At 35.3% G+C, this 25,973-nt stretch overlaps 7 protein-coding genes across 11 annotated transcripts; 3 read left to right on the forward strand and 4 right to left on the reverse strand.

Moving 5' to 3' along the window:
• Positions 1-23: 23 nt before the first annotated feature.
• On the reverse strand, positions 24-2,640 carry LOC108840885 (cysteine-rich receptor-like protein kinase 44). Of its 2 annotated transcripts, none has more exons than XM_057003146.1 (6): positions 1,738-2,640; positions 1,519-1,662; positions 1,327-1,445; positions 773-1,242; positions 554-698; positions 24-414 (listed from the first exon to the last, which is right to left on the reverse strand). In XM_057003146.1, the coding sequence occupies exons 1-6, from the start codon at positions 2,567-2,569 to the stop codon at positions 121-123; spliced, it is 2,004 nt and encodes a 667-aa protein (XP_056859126.1). In that variant the 5' UTR covers positions 2,570-2,640; the 3' UTR covers positions 24-120. The 2 variants fall into 2 exon arrangements, with proteins under 2 accessions (XP_056859126.1, XP_056859127.1); XM_057003147.1 differs by having other exon boundaries at positions 554-692; positions 1,738-2,639.
• Positions 2,641-4,117: 1,477 nt separating this feature from the next.
• LOC108817335 (cysteine-rich receptor-like protein kinase 11) lies at positions 4,118-7,096 on the forward strand. Of its 3 annotated transcripts, none has more exons than XM_018589998.2 (7): positions 4,119-5,082; positions 5,283-5,417; positions 5,504-5,625; positions 5,713-5,923; positions 6,013-6,250; positions 6,342-6,501; positions 6,572-7,096. In XM_018589998.2, exons 1-7 carry the CDS (start codon positions 4,218-4,220, stop codon positions 6,905-6,907), a joined length of 2,067 nt encoding a protein of 688 aa, XP_018445500.2. In that variant the 5' UTR covers positions 4,119-4,217; the 3' UTR covers positions 6,908-7,096. The 3 variants fall into 3 exon arrangements, with proteins under 3 accessions (XP_056859128.1, XP_018445500.2, XP_018445506.2); XM_018590004.2 differs by having other exon boundaries at positions 5,286-5,417; XM_057003148.1 differs by lacking the exons at positions 6,342-6,501; positions 6,572-7,096 and having other exon boundaries at positions 4,118-5,082; positions 5,286-5,417; positions 6,013-6,251.
• A 2,865-nt stretch (positions 7,097-9,961) lies between these two features.
• LOC108817349 (cysteine-rich receptor-like protein kinase 11) lies at positions 9,962-12,765 on the forward strand. The gene is made up of 7 exons (XM_018590017.2): positions 9,962-10,836; positions 10,923-11,054; positions 11,128-11,249; positions 11,343-11,553; positions 11,642-11,879; positions 11,962-12,121; positions 12,240-12,765. Exons 1-7 carry the CDS (start codon positions 9,981-9,983, stop codon positions 12,570-12,572), a joined length of 2,052 nt encoding a protein of 683 aa, XP_018445519.2. The 5' UTR covers positions 9,962-9,980; the 3' UTR covers positions 12,573-12,765.
• Positions 12,766-13,422: 657 nt separating this feature from the next.
• Positions 13,423-15,741, forward strand: LOC108816399 (dihydroorotase, mitochondrial). Of its 2 annotated transcripts, none has more exons than XM_018588977.2 (8): positions 13,423-13,498; positions 13,815-13,873; positions 13,997-14,139; positions 14,305-14,486; positions 14,585-14,721; positions 14,795-15,074; positions 15,156-15,316; positions 15,398-15,741. In XM_018588977.2, the coding sequence occupies exons 2-8, from the start codon at positions 13,844-13,846 to the stop codon at positions 15,590-15,592; spliced, it is 1,128 nt and encodes a 375-aa protein (XP_018444479.2). In that variant the 5' UTR covers positions 13,423-13,498; positions 13,815-13,843; the 3' UTR covers positions 15,593-15,741. The 2 variants fall into 2 exon arrangements, with proteins under 2 accessions (XP_018444479.2, XP_056859129.1); XM_057003149.1 differs by having other exon boundaries at positions 13,445-13,500; positions 13,820-13,873.
• LOC108816388 (probable serine/threonine-protein kinase At1g54610) lies at positions 15,648-17,682 on the reverse strand. The gene is made up of 5 exons (XM_018588966.2): positions 17,310-17,682; positions 16,931-17,218; positions 16,547-16,864; positions 16,254-16,475; positions 15,648-16,170 (listed from the first exon to the last, which is right to left on the reverse strand). The coding sequence occupies exons 1-5, from the start codon at positions 17,646-17,648 to the stop codon at positions 15,715-15,717; spliced, it is 1,623 nt and encodes a 540-aa protein (XP_018444468.2). The 5' UTR covers positions 17,649-17,682; the 3' UTR covers positions 15,648-15,714.
• An 871-nt stretch (positions 17,683-18,553) lies between these two features.
• On the reverse strand, positions 18,554-22,584 carry LOC108816421 (agamous-like MADS-box protein AGL19). Its single transcript, XM_018588997.2, has 8 exons — positions 22,394-22,584; positions 21,951-22,144; positions 19,986-20,064; positions 19,849-19,910; positions 19,667-19,766; positions 19,161-19,202; positions 18,974-19,015; positions 18,554-18,879 (listed from the first exon to the last, which is right to left on the reverse strand). Exons 2-8 carry the CDS (start codon positions 22,130-22,132, stop codon positions 18,721-18,723), a joined length of 666 nt encoding a protein of 221 aa, XP_018444499.2. The 5' UTR covers positions 22,133-22,144; positions 22,394-22,584; the 3' UTR covers positions 18,554-18,720.
• A 2,100-nt stretch (positions 22,585-24,684) lies between these two features.
• On the reverse strand, positions 24,685-25,422 carry LOC130508692 (uncharacterized). The gene is made up of 2 exons (XM_057004333.1): positions 25,067-25,422; positions 24,685-24,970 (listed from the first exon to the last, which is right to left on the reverse strand). Exons 1-2 carry the CDS (start codon positions 25,420-25,422, stop codon positions 24,685-24,687), a joined length of 642 nt encoding a protein of 213 aa, XP_056860313.1.
• Between the last annotated feature and the right edge of the window lie 551 nt (positions 25,423-25,973).

The following is a 25,973-nucleotide window of genomic DNA, read 5'->3' on the forward strand; positions in this document are numbered from 1 at the left end:
TTAATGTAAAAAACATAAACAAATCATACAGAAAAAGCAGAGCTTATGAGAGCATAATCAACAAAAAAAAAAAAAACAAACCGAAACTTTACAATCAAGCGCGTATAAATAAACAATCTTTTAACGTGGCTCAAGCTCAGTGATTGAAACATTGACCGTCGACTGCGAAACCCGGGAAGCTTCACCTGAATCGCTATGAACAACATACGCAGGTGTTGATGGAACCGGAAGAGTCACAGAGTTACTCTTGAGCCAATGAACTACTGAGTTCATGTTTGGTCTTCTCGTCACACTCTCTTGTACGCATAACAGTCCTATGTTGATGCATTTCATCATCTCGTTTCTTGATACATTCTCTGTGATCACTGAATCTACAATGTCCAGTGCTCTATCTCCCCGCCAATTTGTCCACGCCTATACCCGTTTTTTTGTAGTAAAAATAAGTAACTTTATAAAGAGAATAATAATACAATAGTACTGCGTTGACAAAAAAAAAAAATACAATAGTACTGCTTGTTGGGGTCAAGCTTGTCGACTTGAGTTTTTAACTTACATGGAAAGCTACACCACTTGGCTGAAAGCTATTGTTCTTCCGACCACATATGATCTCGAGAACCATAACACCGTAACTGTAAACATCGGTTTTAACCGACAACCGTCCTTGTGCTATGTACTCCGGTGGCATATAACCGCTGCAGCTAGCGGAAAATGTAAAGTAAACAAAAAAAAAGACCAACTTTAAATCATAGATAAGTTGTAATGGAGAGCTTACTAAGTTCCCATGACTCTGCTTGTTGTTACCCCTTGTGTCTGATCATCTGACTCGAACAACCTCGCCATCCCAAAATCTGAAATCTTGGGGTTCATCTGATAATCTAAAAGAATGTTACTAGGTTTCAAGTCGCGGTGAATGATCTTGAGACGAGAATCTTCATGTAGATAGAGAATCCCTCTAGCTATGTTTTCGATAATGCTGTACCGTGTACTCCAACTAGCCTTCAAAGACAGTGAATGGTCTTGTTTGGCTACCTCGAATATGAAATGATCAAGGCTTGAGTTGGGTACAAACTCGTAGATCAGAAGTCTTTCTTCGCCTTTCAAGCAAAAACCTAGTAGCTTAACTAGATTCCTATGTTGAAGCTTAGATAATAATAAAACCTCGTTCTTGAACTCTTCTTCTCCTTGCCCTGAACCTAGGGCCAGTCTCTTCACCGCTACTTCTTGCCCGTCTCGAAACTTTCCCTTCACATTGATGATTAGAAAACATTTTTAGATATCGATATATAATTGTAGTCGTACGTAGAATATCAAAACAGGCTTATTCACCTTGTACACTGGACCAAATCCACCTTCCCCTAGCTTATTCTCTTCAGAGAAGTCACTAGTAGCAGCTTGAATAACACGGAAATCGAATTTCAATGAAGATAGAGCATCAACTTCTGCAGCTGCATACAAAGTTAATAAACATTAAAAACTGAAAAAAAAAACTCTGATAAACAAATAAATCAAGAAACTCACTATCAAGTTCTTGATAAGTCTCTCTCAAACTGTCCTTCTTTTTCTTCCTCCTCCTCCCATAAAGAACGTATCCAACTACGGCTAGAATCAATAAGGAAGCAACGACAAGAACTGGGACGACAATTTTCAATGCTGAAGAACCGTCTACAAAAGCATATCAATATATTAAACAGGACAAAACAGAGTATTTTATAACGTTCTTGAATTTTTTTTTCTAACCTTTCTTAGCCGATGGTGAAGTGTTACGGAAGGCTCCGTAAAAAGGATAAAACTCCCAACGGAAAATGCAATTTGGACGAGTAACAAGACCTCCTTGTTTCCCACGGCAACAGTTCTGATAATCCCCAACGCTATTTCTCAAACAAGTGCTGCACTCAGCGTTAGATACATCAGAAGTACACTGCATGATCGTGTAGATCACCGTCGTATCTCCAGAACTCGTGCTTGTCAAGGGTCTGGTCTCAGCTTCGTAGTACTTTGATGAAGCTGATTCCACTATTCGAAGCATCAAATCTTGCCAAATCCCATCAAAGTCTGTCAAGTTCGATCTGATATCCGTAGCGTTGGGAAGAATCTGACGCGGGTCCATATCTGGTGAGCCGATGAAAGAACGGGTGGAGTAACGTACGAAACAGAGAGTCTTTTCATCGCCCGACCAGTGAAAAGCTTCGGTGCTGTTAGGGCAGGTCGTGATAAGTCCATCGGAAGTTGTCTTGACGCAGTTTGAGCAATCCTCTGTTTCGGTGTCAGGGATACACATCGCTAGAGCGTAGATTCTGTCTCGGTCTTGGCCTAGAGAAGCATTGTAGAAGAAGTTGTTTTGAGGAGTGACGTTAGGAGGAAGATAAGAGAGGAGAAGGAGACGGTTCTTGTTGAACGTGCTGTTTGTGTTAAAAGATCTTTTGGCCAAGCACAGTTGATCTTGAGCAGAGACGAGGATGGCACTTGTTTTGATTGTAAGAAGAAAACAGAGGATGATCGAGAAAATGAAGCTCTTGTTATTAATCATGTTTTTTTTGGAGATTGTACGGGTGTGTCTGATTCTTTTCATCCAGAAGGTTTTAGATTTACCTGAGTGATGAGATCATGTTGGACTTTTTGTTAAGAACCTTGGACACATGGATGTCAGTTATGAACCTAGTTGGAAAGTAAAACAAGATATATTAGTCTTGTGAGTATGACTTTGAAGAATACTAGTTTGGCGGATTAGGATTTTGGGATTGCCATCTTTAACCCTAAGATATATAATAATTACATTTCATTTCTGGGACTCTTGTGGGAATGGAACTTTTATTGGTAGGAAGGCCAACAAAGATGAGCATTGCCTATGTAACTCATTTTTCAAGTCCAGACTCCAAATTCTCCAGTTTTGAGAAACTATGTGGAAGGAAGATTGTGAGACGGTTTCTCGAAAAACTCAGGAGATATGGGAAGTTAACATTCTTTGGTATGGGACCAGAGAAGATGTTTATGCATGTGAGGGTTTCCACAACCTTGAGCTGTAGTTGATTAGGCTCTAATTATAATCTAAACATTAACTTCATTAATCTGTAATAAAATCCATCAGGGATCATCTTCAAGAACAGAAACAAACAAATAGCCGTGATAAGATTAGTGTTGATTCTAGAAATGACTTAAATCTCAATGCATCAGGAAAAGACCACATTTGTTTGGCTGTATTATCAACTTTGAGGTAGTAGATAAGATAGTTTTTCTAGAGATAAAAATATATTGGATTTTTTGAAGAAGTATAAATACCGGTGAATAAGTTATAATGTATTAACTCGCACAATCAAAATATACAAATCTTAAAACTGGTACTTCTTTCAATCGAGTTTTGTTTTCCTCGAGTTTAATTCGAGAATTATAAACAGTAGTTACCATGTCTTCAGGACAAGGCGATGCCGTGTTTAAAGATGGAAGTGCCCTTTAATGGTTCGAGTCTTCAGGTCTTCTTGTGAATAAGTTTATCCCACGTACAAGTCTTAGTCTTTTTTCTTTCATCTGTGCGTATATATTTTTATTAAGATAGAAGAGAAGGAGCGGTTCTTGTTGAAAGTGCGGTAAGGGTTAAAAGAACCTGACTTTGACTTTTTGACTTATCGTCAGAGCCGTGCTCACCTTGTTATTTTTGAGGCATTGGTCTCAGGCCCCCTCTCATATCAATACAATTTGGGGCCCCCATATTCATAAATAATAATACAATCAAAATGATAATATGATCAATGAAAAACATACTAGCTTTAATACTTTTTAATAATACAATCATTTCTGTTTAATTGTTGTAGACATTAATTTATTTGTCTTATTGTTTTATATGTCAAAAACACTTCTTCCATATAGTGTTTGAGTTTATATTTATAAATTTTTAGTTGTAACCAAAATATAACATTTACCGTTAATCTTCATAAGATCAATTTTTTCTTAAACATAATGTAAAAATCATTAAAAAATTATTTTCTGGTTCATATTAAAAAAATAATACTATTGTTTGAGATAAATTAAATCATTTTTGCCTCAGGCCCCTAATAGCCTTCGCACGGCACTGCTTATCGTGTGCCGTTTCTGAAAGTTTGAGGATCACTGTTTTCATAGAAACTTCCATTTGCTATTAAAGGCAGCTGATAAGAGACGAACATATGAGTGAAATACCAAAGACAAAGATTTTGCTTTTTTTGCTACATTCTTTTAAGTAAATTATGAAACAGAGGAGTTTGTTTTCAATCCTCTGTTTTGTCTTCGTAACCTTTGTCGTTACTTCGGTTTCAGCACAAGACGTATGTATGGACAACGGGCATTTCAGGCCAAACGATACTTACGTCTCAAACCGCCGTCTCATCCTCTCTTCACTTCCTTCCAACGTCACGTCTCAAGATGGCCTCTTCTTCAACGGTGCAATCGGACAACAACCCAACCGTGTAGACGCAACAGGGATGTGCATCCCAGGATCAGCTCCACAGGACTGTTCCGACTGTATCAAGATCGCGTCTGATGGTTTGATACAGAGCTGTCCTAACCAAACAAACGCGTTTACGTGGCTAGGTGATCCCACGCTTTGCCTTGTCCGCTACTCCGACACTTCTTCCTTAGGATCTGATGATCTAACTCCGCGTCGTATGGTCACAAACGGTGAAGATATAGCCTCGAATATAACAGAGTTCAAGAAAACATGGGAAGACTTGATTGCTCGTATGATTGATGTTGCCTCCACTGGAAAAAACACACCGTTCTCTAGTAATAACCATTACACAGCTAATATTGCAGCCTTGACAAGTTCTCTGAGTATGTATGCTTTGATGCAATGCACGCCGGATGTTTCTTCTCGTGATTGTAAGATCTGTCTGAGACAGAGCGCAAATGACTTCCACTCATGCTGTCTTCAGAAGCGAGGAACTCGTATTTTGAGGCCAGTCTGCTTTTTCCGGTGGGAGTTGTATTCATACTCTACGGCTTCTTTTGTTAATTTTACGGTGGCTTCTTCTTCTTCTTCTTCTTCTCCAGCTCTTGCTCCTCTTCCTCCTGTGGCTGTGCCACAACCTGATCATGACAACACCATTGATACTGGTAAGTTTTCCAACTGAAAAATGATGAATTTTTTTTTTGATACCAGTAGGTTCAGAGCTGGGGCTCGTTATCCCCTCTGGTCCAAAACCACATCATGTAATATTAGTATTGTCCCAGTGGTTATTCGGACTAGGGAACTCTGACACAACGGCCATAGTCCTTTTGATATATAATGACATTGTTTTTCTTTGTGTTATTAGCAGATAGGAAAAGAAACTCATCTAAAGTTGTTGCGGACATCACGGTTCCAATTGTTGTTACCGTCTTTATACTTCTTGTTCTTGGAGTTTTTCTTTGTTGGAGAAGAAAGTCAATGCAAAGAACTCAAGTTGAATGTTAGTATCTTCTGTTTATATAGCTTTTGTTGTTTCTTCTCTTAGAAGCTTATATAAATAAAAGTAAGACAACCCTTGCTTTGCAGCTGATAGTGATATTTCAACTCCACATTCATCGCAATACGACTTAAAGACAATTGAAGCTGCAACAAACAAGTTTTCGAGTAGTAATAAGCTCGGTGAAGGTGGATTTGGCGAAGTTTATAAGGTGAGGAAGTCTCTATTTTCATTTTTCTAAGTTACTATAGGTTATGAAAATAACTGGCTATTCTTGTTTCAATTAATGGTATTGTAGGGTACGCTTTCAGATGGAACAGAAGTGGCTGTGAAGCGACTGTCGGAAAAGTCAGGACAAGGGATAAGAGAGTTCAAGAACGAGGCTGTTCTTGTCTCAAAACTTCAACACAGGAATCTTGTCAGACTTCTTGGATTCTGTTTGGAAGGAGAGGAGAAGATTCTGATCTATGAGTTTGTCCCCAACAAAAGCCTTGACTATTCCCTATTCGGTATGGTTTCCTTCAATAGGCTTTTTTTTCTTAATTGAAGGATTGTACTTCAAAATTTTAACTGATTAGTCATATACGAATATGAGCAGACCCTGACAGGCAAAGTCACCTAGACTGGATTCAGAGGTACAAAATCATCGAAGGGATTGCTCGAGGAATTCTTTATCTTCATCAAGATTCACAGCTCACAATCATACACCGTGATCTCAAAGCCAGCAACATTCTCTTAGATGCTGATATGAACCCCAAAATTTCAGATTTTGGGTTGTCCACAATCTTTGAAATGGACCAAACTCAAGGCAATACCAGCAAAATTGCTGGAACCTAGTAACTTATGCTCGTAATGCACAACAAGATCATTAGTTACTTAAGCATTTTTCTATTGAATATTATTAATCATATTTTGTATGTTTGTCAGCGCTTACATGTCTCCTGAGTATGCAATGCAAGGCCAGTTCTCCATGAAATCTGACATTTATAGTTTTGGAGTCTTAGTTCTCGAGATTATAAGCGGAAAAAAGAACAGCGGCCTCTACCAGATGGATGAAACTACTACTGCTGGAAACTTGGTCAACAATGTGAGCATACCAAATTAACATCGTTAAACATATGATGATAAATGGTTCTTTATCGTTCATTTTTTGCTAGGCTTGGAGGCTTTGGAGAAATGTGTCACCACTAGAGCTGGTGGATCCGGCCATTGGAAGGAATTATCAGAGTAATGAAGTCACTAGATGCATCCATATTGCACTCTTATGTGTTCAAGATAATCCAGATGACCGTCCAATGTTATCAACTATCATTTTGATGCTCATTAGTAACACAATGACTATACCACTGCCTCGCTTTCCGAGTTCTTTCATGTATAGCAGGAACAAACTAGATCAGGTATCTGAAGGATACGATTCAAGTCAATTCACAGGACAAAGATCTGTTGGTTATTCTGGTAGTGACGTGACAATTTCTGATTTAGAGCCTCGTTGAACAGAGGAAATATTCTTTGTGATGCGAATCTGAGTTATGATTCTATTATATTTTCTTATTTTGTGTGATTTTAAATTGTGGTAATGTTTGTCATCTTCCTATCTTGCATTCTGGTCTAATGGCATTCTTAGGATATTGATTTTCGGATATAATTTTTACTATTAAGTAGACTTTGATGTGTTGAGGATTTTTAATTCACTAATACTACATTTTGATTGTTTTGATTGTATCAAGTCTGCTTCTGATATTTGATACAGAATTGTCCTAACCAAACAAACACGTTTATGTGGCCTGGTAACCCCCACGATTTTGCTATTACCGGTACTCCAACACTTATTTCTTAGGCTCTGCGGATCTTCACCCGCCTTCAGTGCTCTTCAACACATGAGATATCAACTGAAATCTAACAGAGTTCAGCAAAAAGCACACCATCCTCTAGTAGTAACCATTACAAAGCTGATGTTGCAGACAGGAGATTTCTCGAAAATATATACGCTGTGATGCAATGCACGCCAGATCTTTCTTCTTGGGATTGTGATAACTGTCTCCAACAGAGCGCAAGGGACTACCAGTCATGCTTTCGTACAAGCTTTAAACAGCATAGGGATTAAAATTTGAACTAGATTTTTATCATTTCAGAAAAAGTTGCATATATAAAAGGTATCTATTAGCTTTTAATACTAACTATGTCTATGTCCTTACTTCTTTATATATACAGTTAATTTTGAGAGCCTACAAAAATTTGAGACAACACTAATTGGTATCAACATCATATCATCTTGTAGTGGAACGCGTAATTTGGGTTAATTTTGAGAGCCTACAAAAATTTGAGACGACAGTATCAACATCATATCATCTTGTACTGAAACGCGTAATTTGGTATGAAGACTTATTGAGTCACTTTGGTCCATACTTTGATTTTAGGCTAGCCTTTACATTAGAGGCTTTAATGACAAGTACTTTAATTGTAACTAGAATTTTTATCCGCGCTTCGAAAGCGCGAGTATTATTTTTTCACTTTTATGAAATATATTATTTGTTTGTAATTATTGAATTTATTTATTTTAATAAAATTTTCTTTATAATAAATTCAACACATAGAGTGTCTCTGGTAAACTATGTATTTTTCTAGTTTTATTTTATTCGCTTTTCAATCAACATATTTATTTGGTTTGTTATTAAAATAAATGATTATAGACTTTGATCTCTGCACCTCCTCGGATGTATATTTTAAAAATATGATGATATTTGTTTTTCATGTAATTATTAGGGTTTGGCAAAATGAATCCGAGAAACAGAGTTGATACCGATCCGTAAATATAGTACCAAACCTGAACATAAATTGATTAAATATTCGAATTATTCAAAATTTTGTTAGTTAGAGAACCGAATCGGATCCGAACCGAAGTATTCATGTACCTGAATTTATCTAAAAATATATTTATATACTTATATATTAATTATTTTTATATTTACGTATATAAAACATCAAGAATGATACTTTTAAATTGGTTTAAAATACTTGAAAATATATATAGATAGTAAAAAACAAATATCTGAAATAGTTAAAGTATACTCAAATCACCAAAAATACTTAAAATAATTATTGATTTCGTATCCAAAATTTTAAATCAAACCAATTGATATATTAAGCTTAGGTATTCTGACATATGTTATTTAAATTTATAGGTACTTTATTTATAGATTTTGAAAAATTTAAAATATATAGTGATTTAAAACTATAAAAATAATTTAAATAGGTTATCCAAACCCAAACCAAACCCGCAAAGATCCGAATCAAACTCAAACAAAAATTTAGAAACATCCTAATAGGACTGAAATCTTTGACCTCGAAAACCCGAAACGCAAACCGATCAGAACCAAACCCGTATGGATGTCTGAAAACCCATTCTTAGTCATTATTATATATCGTATAATTTCATCGTATAATTAATCGTATTTTATATGTACCATCATATAAGTAATCATATAATTATATAATTAATAGTTTAATATGTATCATCATATAAATAATTAATATATTATATTTTTAAAACTTAATATGAAATATAAAAATCATAATTTGAGTTGGTATTTCAAATTGGGCTTTGTATTGTATTTTTCTTATATATATTGACAACATTCTTTTATAATGGACTTAATAACTTAAGCCCATTATTTTTTCTGTTTAATACTACTATCTTTGTTTCCAAACAAAATTATTTTTTTTTAAAAAGCCTACAATCCATATTTCCAAACACACCAAATTTTTTTAATACTTTTATCCAAATATTCAAACACACCGAAATTGTACTTTAGCTTTAATAAGATAGATAAAGTGGGAGTCAATTCCACACAATGCAACTATTCTCACGCTACAATGAAAATGATATATGTAACTAGGACCCGACAAAATATCCGTAAAATGTGATTCGATTTGTTATACATTTTATTCGAACCGAAAAGTCTGAATATTTATAGTTCTATGATTCAAAAAATATATTCACATGCAATGTCTATAAAAAATCATAAATGCAAATATTTCTAAAGATGAATTTTCGATGTGATTCATTATATGCATATATACATATATTTAAAAAATTATATATATAAATTATATATTTATAATAATTTATGTAAGTTTAAAAATATTTTTATTCATTAAATTTTTAATTTTGTCTTAATTAAAAAAATTAAATAAATTTTTATTTATTTTTATTTGTATGGATATAAAAATATAAAATTTCTGAATAACCAGACATCAAATATTGTGATAAATAATTAAATCGAATCGAATAATTCATTATTCTGACTAAATCATGAATGTATACAAAAACTGGTGCCCACCTGATCATCAACTTCATCTGTCTTTTATTCAATGGCTTACAGTAAAATAGTACCACTTATGTCGTCAGTATTCTGAGTCCACGTTTGAATATTCAACATTATTATATTGGCGTTGACTTTTGACTATTGACTTATCGTGAAGTTTGAGGATCGTCCATTCGCTGTTTAAAACTTGTAAGAAACGAACAGATGCGTGTATACTTAGACACAGATCTTAAAGTGAATTATGAAGCAGAGGAGTTTATTTTCTAAGCTCTGTTTTGTCCTCTTTCACGTTGCTTCGGTTTCAGCACAAACATGTATAAATGAGAATGGGTATTTTCGTCCAAATGGTACTTACGACACAAACCGCCGGCTCATCCTCTCTTCACTTCCATCCAACGTCACGACTCAAGAGGGCCTCTTCTTCAACGGTTCCATCGGACAAGAACCCAACCGTGTCTACGCAATGGGGATGTGCATCCCTGGATCAACTTCAGAGGACTGTTCCGACTGTATCAAAACCGCGTCTGATGGTTTGATACAGAATTGTCTTAACCAAACAAACGCGTTTACGTGGCCTGGTGACCCCACGCTTTGCTATGTCCGCTACTCCAACACTTCTTTCGTAGGATCTGCGGATCTGGACCCGTCTGCAGTGTTCACTAACACAGGAGATATCAACTCAAATCTGACAGAGTTCAGGACAGTATGGGACGAGTTAGTTGTTGGTATGATAAATGCAGCATCCACAGCAAAAAGCACACCGTCCTCTAGTAATAACCATTACAAGGCTGATGTTGCATCCTTGACAGCTCTCGAGAACATATACGCTTTGATGCAATGCACACCAGATCTTTCCTCTGGTGATTGTGATAACTGTCTGCGGCAGAGCGCAAGGGCCTACCAGGCATGTTGTGGTCAGAAACAAGGAGGCGTTGTTATGCGGCCAAGCTGCTTTTTCAGGTGGGACTTGTATACATACTCTAAGGCCTTTGATAATATCACTGTGGCTTCTCCTCCTCCTCCTCCTCCTCCTCCTCATCCTCTTCCTCCTGTGGCTTCTCCTCCTGCAGATGATCAGGCCAGCACCACCGATAATGGTAAGTGTTTTCAAATTGAAAGAAAATTTATTATTATATAAATAACTGAAACATATGAGATTATTTTGTTCTGTGATTATGAGAAGGTAGCAAAGGAATCTCATCTGGAGTTGCTGCGGCGATTACAGTCCCAACTGTTGTTACCGTCTTTATCCTTCTTGTTCTAGGAGTTGTTCTTTGTCGGAGGAGAAAGCCAATGCAAAGAACTCAAGTTGAATGTTAGTTTCTTGTGTGTTTATCTCTTGTTGTTACCTTTCATTATAAGCATATATTTTTTTCCTTGATTTGCAGCTGATAGTGATATTTCAACTACACATTCATCTCAATATGACTTTAAGACAATTGAAGCTGCAACAAACAAGTTTTCGAGGAGTAATAAGCTCGGTGAAGGTGGATTCGGTGAGGTTTACAAGGTGAGGAGGTCTCTGTTTTCCATTTTTCTATGTTACTATACATGTTTTCACAATAACGGGCGATGTTTTTTTTGCATTCAAAATGGTATGTAGGGTACGCTTTCAAATGGAACTGTAGTGGCTGTGAAGCGACTATCCAAAAAGTCAAGACAAGGGATAAGAGAGTTCAAGAACGAAGCTGTTCTTGTGTCAAAGCTTCAACACAGGAATCTTGTCAGGCTTCTTGGGTTTTGTTTGGAAGGAGAGGAAAAGATTCTGATCTATGAGTTTGTCCCCAATAAAAGCCTTAACTGTTTCCTGTTTGGTATGGTTCCCTTAAAATAGTTTTTTTCTTATTGGAATGATTCTTCTTCAGCTTTTAAACTGATTGATCGTTACATGGAGATGAACAGACTCTGAAAAGCAAAACCAACTCGATTGGACTCGGCGGTACAAAATAATTGGAGGGATTGCTCGAGGAATACTTTATCTTCATCGAGATTCACAGCTCACAATCATACATCGTGACCTCAAAGCCAGCAACATTCTCTTAGATGCCAATATGAACCCAAAGATTTCAGATTTTGGATTGTCGACGATCTTTGGAATGGAGCAAACTCGAGGCAATACCAGCAGGATAGCTGGAACATAGTAAGTTCTGCTCACAAACAACACGCAAAGTTTGTTGAACCTTTTTCTAACGGTATATTAACCTTGAGTTGTATGTTTTTAGTGGTTACATGTCTCCAGAGTATGCAATGCAAGGTCAGTACTCCATGAAATCTGACATTTACAGCTTTGGAGTCTTAGTTCTCGAGATTATAAGTGGCAAGAAAAACAGCGGGGCTTACCTGATGGATGAAACTAGTACTACTGGCAACTTGGTCTCTTATGTGAGTATGAAGGAAAACAACAACTTTTTTTTTTTGAACACAAAACAACAACTTTTTTTTCTCTATAAATAATATGTTTCAACATATGACCGAGTTTCTTGATTGTTCATTATGTTAGGCTTGGAGGCTTTGGAGAAACGGATCGCCACTAGAGCTGGTGGATCCGGCTATTGGAAGGAACTATCAGAGTAATGAAGTCGCTAGATGCATCCATATTGCTCTCTTATGTGTACAAGAAAATCCAGAAGACCGTCCAATGTTATCAACTATCATCTTGATGCTCACTAGTAACACAATCACTCTACCAGTGCCTCGCCTACCAAGATACATCCCTCGGAGCAGACACGAGCTGGACTCTGACTCTGAGGGACTAGAATCAAGTCAATATACAGGAAGATATGTTGGTCATTCTGTTAATGACGTGTCAATAACTGAATTAGAGGCTCGTTAAAGATGGAAGTATTCTCTACATGTACAAATTTGCGTGATGCTTGTATAATCTTATGTCATGTATTCTCTCTGCCTTTGCTCAACTCAGTTTAAAAATACTTAGCATTCATATAAGTGACTGGAGTATTCTCCTTTGAGTGCAAAATCATATTCATTATATGAAACAGAACAAAAACAGATTATTTAGTACTGTTCTTGAATTGTTTTTTTTTTTTAACTCTTCTAGCCCGTCCTGAAATGTTAAGAAAATGCACGTTCATTCGTTGCAATATGGTTGAAGCTGCAACAAACAAGATTCCAAGGTGAAGGTGGATTCCGGCGGTCGAGGTTAGCTGGATGAGTTAAGCTTCTCTAACATGTTACAAAAAGTTAAGAGTCTTGTCTGTCCGAGGTTGACTTAGTCACCTAAACCGGCTAGGATGCGTGCAAGCTCTGAAATTAGACGGATACGGTGCGACTATATCCGTATATGAATTAACGATTTTTTTTTTAATTGAGTGTTAAAGTTATTCAAATAAAGTCGTTTGGTGAAAGACTGAATCGTTGAGGACTTGGTCTCACTAGAAACTAGAGGTGAAAATTTGAAAATGGGGGATCAATTTTCCACAATGCTACTTTTCTCACGTCTACAATAAATGTTAATATCCGTAACGATCATCATATGACTTTTAGTCAAAATGGCTTTTAGTAAAAATAGTATTACCTATGTCGTCGGCATTCGATTCTAAAAGTTACTGCTGATAATCATATTTTTACATTGTTTCAAAAAACAAAAAATCATATTTTACACAAACCGGTTAGTTTACTAAACCGAGATCGCATGAACAGAAAACCAACGCTATTAACCGATAATTTATGCCCTCTCTCTCTCTCAAGCGTTCAGTCTCATTTTCTGCGATAAAGGAGAGGGTATAGTATAGCATTCAGGTTCGAATGGTGGTTTTATGATATTGATTTTCCATTTCGTTTTTGGCTACTCTATAGATTACATCTGTCTGTTGATGATCTTCTATTTCGTTGAAATTTGGTTTTCACCTGTCTGTTTAGAACTCTCCATTGCTGCTCAGACTAACACTTACTGTACTGCTCTGTTTTCATCCATTGAATCTTTTTAGAAAGTTGGCAACTTTATCAGTTGGAATCTGATGTTAGGACTAATTCTAAACGAACAAAGTTCAGTTCTTGTAATAATTTTGCATTTGAAATGTCTCTCTCTCTTTTGATGTTCCACTTTTTTGAACAGGTGGGGGAATCTTGAAACGTCTTGTTGTGATGATAAGGTCTTTGGCTTCCCCTTGTAGTGTATGTAACTCTGTATCCTTCTTTTTCCACTCTTTGAGTCTCTTATTATTCAATCAATGTGTAACCTTTTTGATTTCGGTCTTGTGATGACAACCTCTTAATATATCTATTCTTTTGTATAAGGGATTTGGATCTCAAAAACTTGACAGCTCTTGTAAGAAACTGAAGCAGAGAGCAGTAAGAATGGAACTCACGATCACCCAACCTGATGATTGGCATCTTCATCTCCGTGACGGTGATCTTCTTCAGGCTGTTGTTCCCCACAGGTCATATATAACCTCCTTCATTTTATTTTATTTTTATATTAAGATGAATTTGCATTTGTTTAATTGTTTTTTCTTCATTTCACTGCTTTTCCTATACTAGAATCTATGTATATCTTTGATGCTTGTGTGTTTGTCTGATGGAAATGGGCTGTGTTGCATGTGTAGTGCGAGTAACTTTAAGAGAGCGATTGTGATGCCAAATCTGAAACCGCCTGTTACAACCACTGCAGCTGCCATTACTTACCATGAATCCATCACGAAAGCTTTGCCACATGGGAGCAGCTTTGATCCATTAATGACTCTTTATTTGACTGACAAAACCCATCCTGATGAAATCAAGCTTGCCCGTAAATACCTTTGCCATTTGTTTCTTCATCTTTTGAATTGAGGTTGTACTTGTAAATGTTCAGTTTATGTATAATATAATCTTTTTTTTTTATTATAGGGGAAAGTGGTGTGGTTTATGCGGTGAAGCTCTACCCTGCTGGAGCCACTACCAATTCTCAAGATGGTGTCACAGACCTCTTTGGAAAATGCTTACCAGTACTTGAAGAGATGGTCAAACAAAACATGCCTCTGCTGGTAAATAAAATCACACACCAGATTAGACTTTGTTATATTTTTAGACCTTTTTTCTAAGTAATGTTTTTGTTAGGTTCATGGAGAGGTCACAGATCCAAATATTGATATCTTTGACCGCGAGAAAATCTTCATTGAGACAGTTCTCCAGCCTCTAATCCAGCGCCTTCCACAGCTTAAAGTAGTGATGGAACACATCACCACCATGGATGCTGTGAACTTTGTTGAATCTTGCAAAGGGTTTGTGGGTGCAACAGTCACACCACAACATCTCCTTCTCAACAGGAACGCTCTTTTCCAAGGTGGATTACAACCTCACAACTACTGCCTTCCCGTTCTCAAAAGAGAGATACACCGTATGTTCTTCACTTCCCTTCCCTATAGAACACTGAGATTTTACTTCTCAACATCATTGATTTTACTTTCAATTTCTACAGGAGAAGCCATTGTTAAAGCTGTGACTAGTGGAAGCAAGAAGTTCTTCCTAGGCACAGATAGTGCTCCACATGAACGGAGAAGAAAAGAATCATCCTGCGGTTGTGCTGGTATTTACAGCGCCCCCGTTGCCTTGTCCTTATACGCCAAGGTCTTTGATGAGGTAAGCAACAAACAACAGTGTACTCTCTTCGTTTGAAGTTTCCTCCTTATGTTCATTCATATATGTTTGTTTAATGTATAGGCTGGTGCTCTTGACAAGTTGGAAGCTTTCACAAGCTTCAATGGACCTGATTTCTATGGCCTTCCGAGAAACTCGTCAAAGATCACTCTCAAAAGAGCTCCTTGGAAGGTTCCAGAGGCTTTCTCCTTCTCCTTTGGGGATATCATTCCAATGTTTGCTGGAGAAACCCTTCAATGGCAACCATTCTTCCAATGAAACCGGAGTACTTGTTTGTGTCTTTTTGGATTGGATTCTCTTATGACTTGAGGAATAAAAGCAAAGAATGTTTTATTATGTGTTTTGAATCTGTTTTTTTTTCTCTCTCTCAATATTTGAATCTAATTGACAGTACAATCTTCAATCAATGTGTGCATGATGCCTACTCTCTCCGAAGAAGATGTCCCATTCTCATAAACGCTAGATAGAATTGTTGCTTTTGAGTTAACTCTAGATGGACTCATTGGCAAAGGTATGTCTTCCTCCATATTCTGGTTGTGTCCATATGGATCCCTGTAAGAGTCTTCTTCTGCTCCAGTTTCATCATCGGTTGCCATGTCCGTAGCTCTTTGCATTTGTATAGGAGAATGATCTTGTAAACTGGTAGTCTCCTCTTCCTCGTATGAATTTGTATATGAAGTTTCTCTGCTAGAAGAATCTGCTTGTGGTTCGTCTCCTCTTCTAATTTGTGAAGCTTGCTTTGTAGCTTCACCGAGCTTCTTAATGTCCATTTCTTTACTGGGAGCGTACTTTGATAGAGAAGATGGATCGCAAGCCAATGGCTCAGTGTTGAAGTACTGTTTCACGGTGGCAGAAGCTATTAAGAACAACAACAAAAAACCAGAGGGAACATATGTAACGATTCAAAATCCAAAAGTACCTCGCTGTTGAGAGCAGTAGCAGCAGTGCCTCGAAGATCTGGATCTATAGAGAGCAAAGTCTCTAGAAGCGAGATAACAGGAACCGGAAACTCTTTGAATGTCTCTGCTATATTTGATCCGTATGGGAACATTGGTCTCAATGGAGCAGAAATCTTCAGCTTTGTCCAATAGTCTTCTGTAGGTGATCCACACAACTCGAATATCTTTTGCAGTTGTTCTGTCTTAACACAGATTTAAAAAAAAGGTCTGAGACTTTGCTTATCTGATAAGAACAAGACTGTAACTGGTTTACCTCGTTTTTACCAGGAAGAATAGGCTTTCCAGCGTATATCTCACCTAGTACACAGCCTGTGCTCCACATGTCGATGCCAACACTGTAATGAGAAGCTCCAAGCAAAAGCTCAGGAGGTCTGTACCATAGAGTTACAACGTTTGTAGTCAAAGGAACACTGTTATGAGGATCGAAAAACGTCGATAACCCAAAATCAGCAATCTTGAGGACTCCATGTTGGTTTATGAGAAGATTAGAGCTTTTTATATCTCTATGGAGTACATGGTTAGTGTGACAATGATCAAGACCTCTAAAGAGCTGCCTCATGTAGCATTTAACCTGACATAAGAAGATTGATATTGATACAAAGCTTTTTTTAATAAAAGTGGTTATGAAAATAGTTACCTGAGGCTCAGAGAATTCAACACCGAGTAATGAAGAGAGTCGTAAGAGGTCATGTTCCATGTACTCAAAGATCATGTATAGGATAGAGGAGTCGTGTTCTACAAGCATGAGCCCTTCTAGTTTAATGATGTTTGGATGGTCTAGCTTGCGTAGGATTATGATCTCTCTAGCTATGCACCTGATGCTCTCTGAGTCGTTTAGATCGAAACGGATTCTCTTGAGAGCTACGGTCTTGTTGCGGAGAAGATCTCTAGCTTTGAACACCTTGCTGAATGTTCCTCTTCCAATCTGTTGTTGCAGATACATACAAGTGTATGTTTTATCAAATAAGGAGAGGCAGAGTCTTAGAAAGAGAAGAGAGAGAGAGAGAGCGAGATACTTGTTCTTGCTTCTCGAAGTGAGATTCAGGGCGAGGAAGCCAACCAACAAGCGCTTCACCAGCGTGGGGGATAAGCCACGGCGGCCAACCGGAGTCAGCTAATTCCGATGAGCGAGGAGGAGGAGGATTAACGACAAGGACGCTCTCTTCTCTTTTCAGCTCCTTAAGACCTAACTTATCACTCACCTTTTCTGAGACTTTATGTGCTTCATCATCATCATCATCATCATCATTAGCTATCACTGTTGAAGTTGATGGAGGAACTTGGAAGCGAGGACGGTACTCCGGCGACTCTTTTGTCGCCGGTTTCTTTCTTCGAGAAGAGATGATGCAACCCATATGTTTGACAAAAGCTTGAAACCCACGGCAGTGATGGATGTGTAACAAAAGGAGATAACATTGTAATATGAGAGAATATAGAAATTGCAGTTTAAAGGAAAGCAAGAAAAAAAGCTGGTAAAGAGGGAAATGTATTAAAGTCTTTACAGAACCAAATTCGTCTGAAAGTGACAGTACTCGACTGTCTTCACTTTTTCTTTTTGTGGAAAACACAAACATATTGACGTGGACCCCAATCCAGAAGGCTTATTAGTGGTGGCTAATCATTTTTATTCTCTTTAGATTACGTTAACTTGAAAATCAAGCTAATGCTTCACCAATTCGGTTTTGTTCAATGTATGTTGGTTTTTAACATAAATTAAAAAAGGTTTTATATACCCGGTTTAAAATTGTATATATGTACTGTACCTTTGAATAAGGATCAACTTCAAGTCAATTGTAATTTCACTATAAGTCTATAAGAGAGTTTAAATTGTAGGAAACGTTTTAGATAGTTCTCAGCTTTCTCTAGGAAAGTATTGAGATGCTTGTAAATGATTTTCAGATGATCATTTTTCCTTCTAGACTTTTCGTTTTCTTTTTTTTTAAGTATTTTGTGTAGAATTTTTTCTGCGCCGATTTCTCTCTCTCTCTCTCTCTCTCTCTCTCTTTGTTAATTCCATATTCTTTATCGATTTCCATTATTAAATAGACTTATTTGAATTTACACCTTTGGCTCCAACTCCAAGTTACATTGCACCTTTGCTTGTTAATTAATGTCTAGTGGTTCCCGTTGACTACTCTACAACACTTTCTAATTTCGAATTTCCATCTTAAGCTTTCAAAATGAACAACATTAGAACTCGTACTGACATAATTGGTTCGAACCGAGTTACACAAATATATTTAATAGGTTTGAATACAAAGTAGAAACATATTTATTTTGCAGGTAATGTTTTTATAAAGTTTAACTCCTGGACTTAGAACAAGTTAAATACACTAGGTAGTACCGTAGTAGGTATGTAACTTTCTGACATCTCAGAGTTTTGGAGGAAAATATATAAAAACAAAGATCAACACACATTCTTGATAATTAGTTTTGAGGAGGGGTTTTCTTGGATTGTCTTGTCTCAGGAGGTCCAATGAACAAACCAGTCTCCACTTCCATGTTGTCATTTTCATCCATGTTCATTTCTGATGATGATAAGGTTGATGATGATGATGCTACTACTATTGCTCCCATCCCATGCAACTTTTATTTACAATTAACCAAAGCTCTTAATCAGAAAAAAAAATTCATTCATTACAATAGTAACATTTACGACGAGAGGAAAACAAATATTTACCTTCTCCTTCAGTTCTTTATTTTCATTGATGAGATTCCTCTCCTAAGATTTTGACAAGCAACAGAGTATTTTTCTTACTTTGAAGTATTGTAAATCGAAACTAAATATAATTTCTTATATCATTATATGAATAGGTATGTCACACACATATATAGAAATAAAAAGAGTAAATGTGAATTTTGTTTACCTCTTCCTTCAACTTCTCAATTTCTTCACGGAGTAATTGGTACTGAAAACAATTGAATATACAAATATATGTAAGCAAAAATTTGCATAGTTAAAATAATTTGATGAATGTATACAGCTTCGCATGTACATTCCAATGAATCTTTAAGCCATATATCCACACTACATGCAATTGCGTTGTAGATACTTTTTATTACAATATTATCTTGAGGTTGATAATATCATTAGTGAAGCCATGCAAATCATGCATATAGACAGCAATGATATACTGAATCTTGGTTTAACTAATGTGTACTTGAAAATGCAAAAACTTACCAAGGGAATTGATAAGTGGTGTACGCAAGAATGAATATATATATATATATATATATATATATATATATGTTATACAAATTGACACTAAATGAACATTTGGTATTGTTCCAAAAAAATGAATATTTGGTAGTGTTCCAGAAAATGAACATTTGGTGTGATATTATGCGGTCTTTAGTTTTGTAAATAAGGTACCTTCTTGGCTCTTATCCTGGTCAAGCCCCGTTCCAACTGATTCTCTAGTTGTTGCAGCTCCTCAATAGAACATGCATCAATACCTTCTCCAAGCAATTTTCTGCAATTGATATACATGTAGCATGATATGTTCTAATTTATATCAGTAAGTAATTGCCCATACGACAATATGCGTTCCAAACCGTTTAGATATCTCTAGCTGCTCAATCTTTTTTGTTAAACCATATGTTTCGCCTCTTGATTGCTGTAAACCAAAATATGAATGAGAATAAATTCGAAGCATAACTAAAATCAAAGATTGAGTAGGAGTTTTGATTACCTGAGAATTATCATCTCTCTTGTGGTTAATTCCAATTTCTTTGACTCGTCTCTGGTATCGTTCTATTGTTTTTGCCATACTGAAAATAATTAAGTGAAAATCAAGGAAACTAAAATGTTGAGTCAAAAACGTAAGCCTTTTCACTTTAATTTCCAGCAAGCAAACAAAGTCACTATATTGAACATTATGCTATCAGAACTTAAAACTAAAAATGTGAATGGAAAAAAGTAAAATATCTACGCGAAATTATATATAGTTTATCGCATTTTCTAAGGGCATTCAATATTAAACCATTTTGACAATTATAGTAATTATAAGAAGCAAAGATTTGACTTATTACAATCATCTAAAATGTTATTGTTTTCACTCAGATACTTTTTCATTTTACTCAAAGAACTGTCACCCACCTAACTGCCTAAGTATTCTACAATGTAATAAGAAAAACAAAGAGAATTAATCATGTATATATATAATTAATATATTCTTTTTGGATACCACAAAATTTTGTGAAACAAAATCTTCTCATTTGATTAAATAAAACAGAAAAAGTTTCCTCTTGTTCTATATTAAGATTTGTTCCTCATTACTTCAAAATGCAAAAGATAGTAAAAACAATAGCAACGTAGAAGTTAAACTTTATGATCCAACATCATACACTATTACATATATATACATACAGGTAGATGTATATATAGATGCACATGGACATGCTCAGATCGATACTGAAATTAATAACCTCTGCCCTTTAAATATCATTAAACGCTGTGTTAACACTATGATTATGTGGTTAAGAATGCCTAGTTAATTGTGATTAACCTCTCTTGGCTTTGCTCAAAAGACACGTGAATACACGTATATTCTTGAAGTGTCTAGTCGTTTTACTCTTTTATATGTCTAATAAGCATAATTGTTTATTAAACAAAATGATCAGTAAATTTATAACTAAATTAATACATAAAAATAAGAGAAAACATAGAAATAGTGAATACAATTCTGATTTACACACATGCGCTGACTCCTTCACTGTCATTGTTTTAAGTAAAGCGTTTGTGGGTGAAAAGTGAAGCAAAATCTCTCTTTGTTGCCACACTTTCACATATTTACATACATATATAATACACACATATCAAAAGAAGATTGTAGCCTCGCATATTTATCAGAGTACAAATGTTTTACATCATGTACTCAACATGCTTACGCATGTCTGTTCATACATAGATGAGTAATCCATCCATATTTAAAATGTTTGTAATAAAATATATATATACTAATACTGTGCACACTATATAGTTACCTATATATTTTTTGGGCAGCTTATAATTACCTATATAGAGAACCAAACACACACAGACACACACTTGTAACACGTCTAAATAAGGAACTAACTAGTACTTCCTATAGTATGATATTTTGATAAAACGTATAGGCCTAGTTTGAGTAACTAGAGGACACTATGCTCAGAGTCAAAAGTCATAAACTAACTAGATATCATATGTAGGATAGCATTGACTTTTCTTTGTTATAAATGGATAAAAATCAGGTATCTATAAAAATTAAAGTTTCCAGATCAAAATATCTCATCAGAGAGAGAGAGAGAGAGACTGTGTGTTAGTCGGATAGATCAAGTCATCTACAGCATGAAGTGGATGGCTCACAAAAGTAAATCTGATTCCTAAACTACAATCCATACATTATATGTCCTAGGTTCCAGTGCCATGTTAAATCTGATTCCTAAACTACAATCCTACAAAAGTATTCCATTTTTCTTTCTCCTTTCTACTTTTCTACTAACAAAAATCACCATTGAAACACTCTCTATCACGAGTTTTTTTTTTTCTATCACGAGTTTAACAACCACATAATCAAATTTAATCCGTTGAATCTACAGTAACATCAGACCAGATTACCCCCTAATCGAGTGATCAGTGAGTTTTAGAGGAGAGGACAAGAGACATATGAACGTACCCAGAGCTAGAGAACTCATAGAGTTTGGAACTTGGAGAGAAGATGATCAAAGCAACTTCGGCATCACAAAGGACTGATAACTCGAAAGCTTTCTTCAAAAGTCCATTTCTTCTCTTGGAGAAGGTCACTTGCCTGCTCGTTGCGTTCTCTATCCTCTTCATCTCAGTCTTTCCCCTCACCATCCTTATTTAATCCTGATCATAAATAATCTTCTGCTTTAGTTTAATCACAAAAACAGATTTGTTCACTCTATAAAATAAGAATACTATCTAAATGTTAAAATTAATTAGATGAATTGTGTATGGTTCAGAATAACATGAACAGCGAAAAGGATGAAATCTTAAAATTAAAATCGACTTGTAGAAGGAAAAAGGAAGCTATTTCCGCAGTAAATAGAAATTAATGGATCAACGAAAAACTTAAAACGGATTTAAAGATTTAACCTCTTGATTTGTATGTGTATGCGCTTGGATTGATGTGTTTTTCTATTTGTGTGTGTATATATATATTTGTATCTTATCTATCCGTCGAAATAGATAAAGAGAAGAAGAGAGATTTTGGGAAGAGGGTGTGTGATACAGATTTCTGGGAACTTCTCTCAGAAACCCTAGATTTATCATGAATGAGGGGAGAGAGAAAACAAAATAAAATTTTATATTTTATGCTTTTTTTAGCAACATTTTATGCTTAATATTCGATAATCGTCTTTATTATTATTATTTCAATGCTTTTTATTAAATTTGCCATTTTATGTTATGCCTATAGTGATCTATATAACCTAGACCTGACTCACTAGCTGTCTAGTATATCGCACTTTTATTTTTAGAAACAGCATTAGGTAAATTCTTTCTTCTTTTGGTAAAAACTTTAAATTCATTTCAAGGCCACTACATATAATTATATAACATACTAACATAGTGGTTATAATTCTATGCGGGAATAGAAAATCTTCCAATAGATAACAAGTTTGATTTCATTATTCTGAAAATTTTCTATTGGATTTTAAATTTTTTCAGTTCAGTAGTTATTAAATTATATACAACTTGTCTTCATAGTACGACGCATATATATCTGTTTATACATAAGTAATAAAATCAGAATTTTTGTCAAAAAAAAAAATCAGAATTTCTTATAAAATTCTAGTATATTAATTCGTGAACATTATGGGATTATTATATGATGCTCTTGTAGTTGCTGATTAGCATCTCTGCAAGTAAGAAGTGAAAGTTATGGGGTCATATAGATAGAAAATAAAGATGTGGACAAAAAGAAACATACTATCAGATATCGACACGTGTCCATGATAACTGACAACCTACAGATCCGGTGTCCGTCAAATCGAGTTTCCCCAATACATTTGTGGACAACCAGCATCTCTGTCGGTTGCCAGCTCCACTCGGACAAGATGTGCTTACTTATTTAATCAATAAAAATGTATTAGTACTAGTTTTGAAGCAAATGGGTAAAAGTTTAAGATAAAAAGTTACTGAAACCATCGTAATTTATTAACATTGCTTTGTTTGGTGCGCTTTCTTGCTTTTACTTTATTCGTTCCCGGCGTTTTTTTAATATTGTAACTAGTCTGTGTGACCAAGTGGTTATCCACTATTGGATGCTTTTTATTAAGTTAATACTATTACTACTAATACATTTAAATAACATATGCATTTTTATTCATTTTCATATCTCGGTACAGGTGTCGCACGCTGAAGGACCACATCGTTTTTACAGTTTGAGCTCAGTATTGGGGATTTTGCCTTTACTTACATCAAAAACAAGAAACCTATCCAACTTTTTTTCTTTTGAAAAAAGTTTTTCAACCTATCCAACTTTTACAAATAATTATAGTTATAATATCATCTGCCGATAAACGAAAACAGATCTTGTATGAGTAGTAGTTACATCAAATGATCTGATTCGTAACTACTGCCAAGGTCACATGTTCTTTTATGAACGTATTGCCACATTTACTCTCTCTGTATAATTTGGAAAATCCAACACAAGTATTTTCTTTTGTTGAGTTTCATCATATGCTGCTGAGTCCTAGACTATTATTGATGAGGCGTGCACAAATTAAAAAAAAAAGAAGACTATTGATGAGGTCAGCATCAATGTATATCTATAATATGATCATTAGAGATCACAGCTAAGTTTGTACTAAGTAATTATTTATGGTTCAAATTAATTTTTAGTGTATGGAGAAATGAATGAGTATAGTATATCAAAAGTTGTTTGCTTGATAAAAGTATGTATATATTGTAAGCATTCGGAATCAAATTCTAGAATGCATGACACAATGATATATCCAGTTTTGGATAATACTGGACTAAAGTTGTAATATATCTATCAGGCTTAAAACGAATGACAATACTTTTTTTTTGAAACACTTTTTTTTTAAACACTAAACGAATGACAGTACTAAAATTTAAATATAGCACATGTGCATTTGGTTCTATACACTTGATGATCAGTTAGGACATGCGCCAGTATACGAGTTATAACAGCAACTCCCGTTTAGGTAAATGCAAGCTTAGCTCAAAACTCTATATAGGAACAAATACCAAGTTCAACAAAAAATTAAACAAGTCAAAAGAGAGAGAGAGAGAGAGAGATCAAACAACAATCTCAAAGGAGAACTAGATATTAAAATAACGACAACCAAATCAAGAAGCCAAGTCCGAATGAAAGTATTAAGTAAAGCACAAATGTAGTGACGACTTAACAACTTAGCAAACTAAAGATTAACAATGCAAGTTGCGTGCTTCCCAAAAGTAGCCGCCTTAATATGATTAGAGCCTTGCTCAAACCTCAACATGGTTTCATCGCAGTCATAGCTCAGTGTACCTTCCTCGGTCTCCACCCTACAATCCGTAAATGACAACCGCGATCCAAACCGCAATTCACTCCTCTCTTTTATTGTCTCCATAATCTCTCTCCCAGCTGCACCTCCCAAATCTTCTTCAGTAGCAACCGCAGAAATATTGAGAAGTTGAGGCATGCCTACTTCGAGTTTCCCATAACTACGAATAAATCAGACATAATTTTTGAAATCAGGATATTAAAAATGGTTTCAAACAATAATAACTACCAATAAAAAAGTGAACTTCCATTAAAACCTTTGGACAGAGGAAGTAACAAGAGTAGCATTCTTGTAAAGGAGGTTTCCTTGGAGGCATATGTAATCACCAACAAGTTCTGCAGGGACTCTTATCAATAAATCCCATCTAGCACTAACTAGAGGAAGATAATGAGCTTGTTGTGTTGTAATATTATTATTAAGATCGGTTGTAAAACTCATATGAACTATTTTGATGTCGGGCACTAGCATCGCGAGGAGTATCGAAAAGCAACATAGCATGAGGATGAGATAGCTGACTATGAAGCATGTTATCATGTCCTCTTTTTGTTGTTTCTTCTCTTCTAGTGTAAGGGGTTTTGGCTGATCTTCTAATGTTTCAGATTTCGATCTCATTGTATTAAATTTTTGATTGATCAAGAGAAAAGAGGAGACAGAAGAGATATATGATAACAGAGAGTTTGATTTAATTGAAGTCTTAGGAAATCCTATAATGATGATTTCTACATATATACAATAAACAAGAGGATACATAATGCCAAATTAACCACACAATTTATTGGTTCAATTCATTGTAGAAAGATATATTTAAAAAAAAGAAGAAATTATAGAACTAGTTGACAAGAAGATATAGTAAAATAAAAGATTTTTTTTTTTACTTTTTCTTTTTGAAACTTAGATATTTTTATTACTTTGGTTAGATTTTTATTTATAAGAAGGATTTTGACCCAAAAGGTGTTTAAAGTAAAATACTCCCTCTGTTTCATAATAACTGTCACTCTGAGCTCATTTTCTTGTTACACAAAGAATGTCACTTTACAATTCCAATGTAAATTATACTAAATTTCAGCTGAAAATTAATTGCAAACTGCATTGATTTTATAAATAATTTTATTTATCTAAAATACTATTGGTCAAAGAGGTATAATTAATTATAACTTACATAT

The sequence above is a fragment of the Raphanus sativus genome, chromosome 2 (genome assembly GCF_000801105.2).
Source record: "Raphanus sativus cultivar WK10039 chromosome 2, ASM80110v3, whole genome shotgun sequence".
Classification (NCBI taxonomy): domain Eukaryota; kingdom Viridiplantae; phylum Streptophyta; class Magnoliopsida; order Brassicales; family Brassicaceae; genus Raphanus; species Raphanus sativus.

Bases quoted from the DNA above. Each gene is read 5' to 3' on its own strand.
- LOC108840885 (XM_057003146.1), bottom strand. From the start codon at position 2,569: ATGAAAAGAATCAGACACACCCGTACAATCTCCAAAAAAAACATGATT. The intron at 699-772 runs GTAAGCTCTCCA...ATTTTCCGCTAG, and splicing joins AGCAGAGTCATGGGAACTTA to CTGCAGCGGTTATATGCCAC. The intron at 415-553 runs GTAAGTTAAAAA...AAACGGGTATAG, and splicing joins CAAGTGGTGTAGCTTTCCAT to GCGTGGACAAATTGGCGGGG.
- LOC108817335 (XM_018589998.2), top strand. From the start codon at position 4,218: ATGAAACAGAGGAGTTTGTTTTCAATCCTCTGTTTTGTCTTCGTAACC. The intron at 5,083-5,282 runs GTAAGTTTTCCA...TTGTGTTATTAG, and splicing joins TGACAACACCATTGATACTG to CAGATAGGAAAAGAAACTCA. The intron at 5,418-5,503 runs GTTAGTATCTTC...CTTGCTTTGCAG, and splicing joins GCAAAGAACTCAAGTTGAAT to CTGATAGTGATATTTCAACT.
- LOC108817349 (XM_018590017.2), top strand. From the start codon at position 9,981: ATGAAGCAGAGGAGTTTATTTTCTAAGCTCTGTTTTGTCCTCTTTCAC. The intron at 11,250-11,342 runs GTGAGGAGGTCT...AATGGTATGTAG, and splicing joins GATTCGGTGAGGTTTACAAG to GGTACGCTTTCAAATGGAAC. The intron at 11,880-11,961 runs GTAAGTTCTGCT...GTATGTTTTTAG, and splicing joins AGCAGGATAGCTGGAACATA to TGGTTACATGTCTCCAGAGT.
- LOC108816399 (XM_018588977.2), top strand. From the start codon at position 13,844: ATGATAAGGTCTTTGGCTTCCCCTTGTAGT. The intron at 13,874-13,996 runs GTATGTAACTCT...CTTTTGTATAAG, and splicing joins CTTTGGCTTCCCCTTGTAGT to GGATTTGGATCTCAAAAACT. The intron at 14,140-14,304 runs GTCATATATAAC...TTGCATGTGTAG, and splicing joins CAGGCTGTTGTTCCCCACAG to TGCGAGTAACTTTAAGAGAG.
- LOC108816388 (XM_018588966.2), bottom strand. From the start codon at position 17,648: ATGGGTTGCATCATCTCTTCTCGAAGAAAGAAACCGGCGACAAAAGAG. The intron at 17,219-17,309 runs GTATCTCGCTCT...CTGCAACAACAG, and splicing joins ACTTCGAGAAGCAAGAACAA to ATTGGAAGAGGAACATTCAG. The intron at 16,476-16,546 runs GTAAACCAGTTA...ATCTGTGTTAAG, and splicing joins TTCTTCCTGGTAAAAACGAG to ACAGAACAACTGCAAAAGAT.
- LOC108816421 (XM_018588997.2), bottom strand. From the start codon at position 22,132: ATGGTGAGGGGAAAGACTGAGATGAAGAGGATAGAGAACGCAACGAGC. The intron at 19,203-19,666 runs GTACCTTATTTA...AATTGTTTTCAG, and splicing joins CCAGGATAAGAGCCAAGAAG to TACCAATTACTCCGTGAAGA. The intron at 19,016-19,160 runs GTAAACAAAATT...TCAAAATCTTAG, and splicing joins TTGAGAAGTTGAAGGAAGAG to GAGAGGAATCTCATCAATGA.
- LOC130508692 (XM_057004333.1), bottom strand. From the start codon at position 25,422: ATGAGATCGAAATCTGAAACATTAGAAGATCAGCCAAAACCCCTTACA. The intron at 24,971-25,066 runs GTTTTAATGGAA...ATTTATTCGTAG, and splicing joins GTTACTTCCTCTGTCCAAAG to TTATGGGAAACTCGAAGTAG.